The following is a 5887-nucleotide window of genomic DNA, read 5'->3' as shown; positions in this document are numbered from 1 at the left end:
CTCGAACTCACAATGATCCTCCTGCCTCAGTCTCCCAAGTGCTGGGGTTACAGGCGTGCACCACCATGCCTGACCTATGATTTTTTGGATTTTTTGAGACAGGGTATCACTATGTAGTTCAGCATGGCCTGCAACTTGCTGTGTAGCCAAGCCTCGCCTCAAACTCAGGGTGATCCTCCAGCCTCAGCCTTCTGACTGCCGGGATTACAGGCATGTGCCACCACACCAGGCATGTTACAGTGCTATTATCAGTGAGGGTGAATCTTCTGAACAGGGCAAGGTTTGCACCCCACACCGTAGAGAGGATGCTCAGAAGGCCCTGCCAGCTCCCAGGTCCTGGAGTACAATGAGGGTAGCAAACTACTTCTGCCTCAGGTCAGGCCGATGCTTCCCAGGAGGCCCAGCTCTGGACAGACCCTCAGGAGCCCCCATTTCACCCTTTTGGGGGGCAGGAGTCTGGCCTCACCAATCTGATAGGTGTTCCCTTAGGGGCTCTCACTATCCGGTAGTGCCTTGGAAATACTCCCTGTTGCTGGCCTTGTGCCCTACCTGTGCCTACACTGAGGAGCATGTATACCCTTGGGTCTCACAGGTTGAGAATGGGGGAGTCAGGTGGTTTCAGCGGACTTGGCAGGAAGCTCTAGGGAGGAGGGGGAAGAAGTAGCAGAGGCCCGGCCCAATCTTGGTGTGTCATCTCAGGACCCCTGTACTCTTAAGTATAGTCACACCAGCCCTTCTCATTCATACTCTAGCCATGTAGGCCTCTTAACAATGAGTTCTTTTTCCCTCTACCACAGGGCCTTTGCACACTCTTAGCACCCTTTTTACCTTACTCCTCTTCACCTGAGACTGAACTATCACTTCTTCAGGAACACCTTCTCTGACACCCACTGTCCCCACCAGACCAGCCCCCCGCCTCCAGTTGTCTCACTGCACCTAAGTCCTTTGGTCATCTTCCTCCCCAGGTGTGAACTCATGGGCTAAGAACAGGGCTGTTTGCATCAAGCACTGTGCCCCACATAAGAACTGGTCAGTAAACACTTGTTCAAGTGGATGGAAGTGGCCTCCAAGTGGAACTTGAACATGAGTAGGAATTTGCTCAGAGAAGACGCAAGCAGAGGGAGTAGCTTGTGTTGCAGAAAGCGTTAGAAGAAGCAGGCAGAGGCCCAGTTCAGATTTGGAGCTGAGTGACTGAGGTAGTCAGGTACACCTCAGAAAGCTTCCTTGGGGGCAGGGTGGAAGGTAGAGCTAGAGCCAGGGAATTCGAGGCTGCTGGGGCCCGCGCCAGGGCACTAGGGGTGCCAGCAGCAGACGGATTTAGTACACGCAGGCAGGGAGAAACAAACTGATAACTGGCCCGTGGGCTCTATTAAATACTGGCAGAAAGCTGCTCCCAGTTCTGGGCTCCAGCCCTGGGCACCCCACCCCTGCAGAAGCTCCTTCTCCCACCAGACAGAAGCCCAAGCCCTTCGCCTTGACCTTTGTCCTTAAAACAGGCAACACCGGGTAGTGGAAAGAGCCGGCTCTGGAGCTAGCCAGGTGTGGGTACAAAACCCGTTTCCAGCTTCTGTTGGCTGTGTGGACTGGGGCACGTCGCTTTCTCTGGGCCTCAGTAGCCCCTGGCCAGCATGATTTTGAAATACACACAAGACGTGAGATAGATGTAGAGGGCACAAACAAGCCATGTGGTGTCACCCACATTTGGGTTTTGTTTTTTTTTTTTTTTTTGGTACTGGGAATTGAACTCAAGACCCTGTGCTTGCCAGGCGGGCACTGTGCCACTGAGCTATCTCCCCGGCCTTCCCCTACATTTGTGTCTTGCTTGGCCACAATTGCATTTCTAAATCAATGGACATCATTTGAAAAAAAACAGAGCTAGGAATGTAGCTCAATGATAAAGCACTTGTCTAGCATTTTTGAGGTACTAGGTTTGATCCCTAGCACTGCAAAAAGAAAAAGAAGCTGGGCATGGTGGTGCACACCTGTAATCCCAGCCCTCGGGAGGCTGAGGCAGGAGGATTGCTACAAGTTTGAAGCCAGCCTAAGCTACAAAGTGAGCTCAAAGCTGGCCTGAATTGCATAGCGAGACCCTGTCTCATAAAGACAAAAAAAGAAGAAAAGAAAAGGGAAAAATAATAGAAAGCAAAGATTCCACTTTAACACCTAGGTTTCAACCTGAGCCACCTAGGCATCCCTGAACAATGGCGAACACTTCCCATAGAAACAAAACAGAAGGGTTCCTCCGTGACAGTCTGGCCCTCGTATGGACTGACTGTTGAGATACCTGCCCTCAAATAGGAGGCCATTCTTAAGTACCCCTGCACGGGCAAGTTCACAGGGAAACAGCCATGTCTCCAGACAATGTGAAACTATCAGCCAAGTTATCCCGTGCTGTCCTCTGCCCACTCTGGATGTGAATGCTGCTGCCCTGGTTGGCTTGAGGATCCCAGCCCTAGTAAGAGCCCATCCCATAAACCTCTGCTTCCTCCCACCTCTGGTAGAGCTAGGTTAAGTCAACTCCCAGTGATGGATGAGGAGTCAGTATGGGCCAGCCACGGTTGGGGCAGACTCCTTAATAGAGTGGGTGCTGCTTCATGCCCTCCTGGCCCAATCTATAGCCCGAAGAATGGAGGAGGGACAGACAGTGAGCAGGGGACACAATGAAGTTAGTTACCTGGTAGTATGTTAGCAAGATGTTAGTAGGAGCAGAGTGAAAGGTGCCAGGAGCACAGCAAGGGATGGCAGGCTGGAGAATTTACTGTGTGTCAGTGGCCCGTATGGAACAGTGATGTTTGTGCAGCGGAAACCTACAGGAGGTAAGGGACCAGGAGAGCCTTGAGATTTGTGGCAAGAGTGATCAGACAGAGAGGGCAGCCAGTGTAATGCACCAGGGCTGTGTGCCTGGCACTTGCAGAGACAGGTTAGAGGCCAGTGCGGCAGGCTCAACATAAGAACGTGTAGGGAGAGTAGCCGGTGGGGTGAAGGACAGGCCAGACCTGCAGGGTCCTGAGCAAGCGCTACGGACTGGTGGGGGCTGGAGAGTCACTGGTGCCAGGATGAGGGCTGTCGGTAGGGACAGAGTTAGGGGCACAGACGCCAGTTTTGTGCAGTCACTCAGGCCAGAGACACTGATGGGAGAGGGATGTCTCTAGAAGGTGGATCCTAGAGGATTTAGTAGTAGACTTGATGTGGGTTGTAAGAGAAAGAGGGGAATTGGGCCTGAGCGGGTGGAAGGATGGAGCCGCCATCCACTGGAGGAGCAAGTCTGCAATGTGGAGATTGGGAGCCGAGTGTGGGGCATGGCAAGTCCGAGAGGCCGACATCCACATGGAGACCCGAGTTGGCCACAGAGTCGTGGGTGTGCACACATAGTATTTACCAGGAGGAAGACCCAAGGCCAGCTTCCTGTGTCCTGGGGGAGGGGGCTGAGCCTGACAGAGTGACTGCTCCCTCCCCTCAGGAGATCATGCACGCCCTGAAGATGACCTGGCACGTGCACTGCTTCACCTGCACAGCCTGCAAGACGCCCATCCGCAACAGGGCCTTCTACATGGAGGAAGGGGTGCCCTACTGCGAGCGAGGTACAGGCCTGGGGCGGCCCAGGGAGAGCAAGAAGGGGCAAGGCGAGAGGCAGGCGTGAATCCAGGCTCCCTTCTCTTCCTGTGCCCCCAGACTATGAGAAGATGTTTGGCACGAAATGCCGCGGTTGTGACTTCAAGATCGATGCCGGGGACCGCTTCCTGGAAGCACTGGGCTTCAGCTGGCATGACACGTGCTTCGTTTGCGCGGTGAGAGCCCCACCCCTCCGGCTTGAGCACTGGCCCACGGCCTTCTCTCCACTCCTGCCTGTGGGATGCATAAGAGTTTGGGGAGGGATCTCTCCTGCTGTCCTCAACCCCATGTGACTGGACCTTTCCTGTCCCCAGATATGTCAGATCAATCTGGAAGGAAAGACCTTCTATTCCAAGAAGGACAAGCCCCTTTGCAAGAGCCATGCCTTCTCCCACGTGTGAGCCCCTCCTGCCCACTGTTACCCCGGCCCCGCCCAGCCCAGAGGATGAAGGGTGCAGAGTCACCCCCAACATTTCTGCTGGGGCTAGCAGTGGTTGTCCCAACCCCAACTCCTGGCTGAAGCCTGGGGTTCCCTGGACACTGTCCCACCTCTTCACTCCCTCCCTCGTCTCCTCACCTTACCCCCACTCTCTCACTCTGGTGCTGGCCACACTGGCCCCTGTTCACCTCCAGTGCCACAATAAACCTGTATCCAGCTGTGGACTGTGCCTCCCGTCATGCGTCAGAAATGGGCTCTGGGGCGTCTGACAGGGTGGGAGTTAAAGTGGTTTTTTTGAAGCTGGCCATTCTTCATGGTCCTCCTTATGAGGACATGGAAGGTGCACGGTCACGAGAAGGGAGCACAGGAAGGGCCTCCTGTGGTAGATCTAGTGCCAGATGTGAGGAGAGCCAGTGGGCGCTGGCCTGGCCTGGCCTGGCCTGGCCTGGCCTGGCCTGGCCTGGGAGGTTGGAGCAGAAGAGCTGGGAGTGGATCCGGAGAGATGGGCGAAGAAGACACGCCAGTGTGAGGCCCATCTGCAGTCCGTCCTCTGCATGCCTGAGAATGGGATGGAAGAAGCTGGGGCTGGAGAGGTGGTCCCAGGCTCGGAACCCAGGCGCTGGCCTGAGACTGCTCCGCAGAGTGGGGCAGGTTTTGGAGTAGTGCTATAGAAAGAGGCTGAGGGCAGTGAACAAAGTGCATGAGAAGGAGGTTGGAGGGAGGGGTTGGGACAGGGCCCCAGTAGCAGGGGCCAGGGAAAGGTAGTAGCAGAGATGGGACCCAGTGACGGGTCCCAGGAGCTCAGAGTGAGGGCCCAGGGGACAAGAGATGGGGAGAAGGACAGCTTCAGGCTAGGCATCTAGTATATACAGGACATTGCTTACCTGGTCTTGTGATTATAGCAACCCTACGAAGTATCTGCAGTTAGTCATTTTCTAGGTGCAGCTCAGAAAGGCTGAGAAACCTGCCAGTAGTCCCACAGCCTCTGAGCCATAAGCCAAACTAGAAACCAGGCCTGAAGTTGAGGGTTCTGTCCTGAGACTGGCTGCCATTGAGTCCCATTTGCCAGCTAGTGTTCCTCTGGGGAATGCCTGCTGTCTGGTACCTCGAGATCTGGAATCTTTGGAGTGACCCCATCATTCCCAGAGGCTTCCCACTGTGCCCTCCACCATCCTAAAGGAACTGTCATCTCTCCTCTCCTAATCCTGGTCTGGAAAAGGGCTGCAGGAAAAGGGCTTCCCAAACTAGGAAGCAAGGACAATGCTATATTCCTGGCTTCCTGTTCTTTCAGGGCCCCTGGCATGAGGACCTTAGGCACATCTGTTGGCCTTTTCAACAGATCACTGGACTGGGGCTGGGGGTGTGGTCAGTGATGAAACTTTTCCCAGCAAGCAGGAGGGCCCAGGTTTAGTCCTCAGAGCAACACACACACACACACACACACACACACACACACACACACACACACACACAAATCCTTAAGGGTCTTTGCTGTATTCTGTCTTGGATCCTTGAAAAACGAGTGCAGTGATTTGTGCTTTGTTTCCATGATGTCCTGCCAGAGTTTAGAACAGTGCCTGGCTTACAGTGGATGCCTAAAAATATGTTTGTTTAACGACTGAATCAGGTGCCAATGGGACATTTAGGAGACAAATTCAGGAAGCAGCTGAGAAGTCAAGTCTAGGTTCACCTCAGATTCAATTCAGTGTTCTCAACATAAATGCTTGTAATTGATTCCTGGGGAGAGCTGGGGAGCAGGTGACAAGGAGTAAAGCAGGTGGGATGTGGCTTTCTTTCAACCCAGACATCCTGAGCATATTGAACACTATTTTTCAC

At 54.0% G+C, this 5887-nt stretch overlaps 1 protein-coding gene across 3 annotated transcripts in view; it reads left to right on the top strand.

Annotated features, from left to right (window-relative positions):
- Pdlim7 (PDZ and LIM domain 7 (enigma)) overlaps window positions 1-4275 on the top strand; it is a 15256-nt gene extending 10981 nt beyond the window's left edge. For all 3 annotated transcript variants that reach the window (XM_005376444.1, XM_005376443.1, XM_013506529.1), the window contains 3 exons: window positions 3461-3581; window positions 3673-3788; window positions 3927-4275. In XM_005376444.1, coding sequence (XP_005376501.1) covers window positions 3461-3581; window positions 3673-3788; window positions 3927-4013 — 324 coding nt within the window. In that variant the 3' untranslated portion in view covers window positions 4014-4275. The remainder of the gene's footprint in view (window positions 1-3460; window positions 3582-3672; window positions 3789-3926) is intronic.
- Window positions 4276-5887: the final 1612 nt, after the last annotated feature.

Source organism: Chinchilla lanigera, unplaced genomic scaffold (genome assembly GCF_000276665.1).
Source record: "Chinchilla lanigera isolate Chin_1 unplaced genomic scaffold, ChiLan1.0 scaffold00007, whole genome shotgun sequence".
Classification (NCBI taxonomy): domain Eukaryota; kingdom Metazoa; phylum Chordata; class Mammalia; order Rodentia; family Chinchillidae; genus Chinchilla; species Chinchilla lanigera.
Note: the sequence above shows the minus strand (reverse complement) of the source record. Positions and strands in the feature narration are given on the sequence as shown.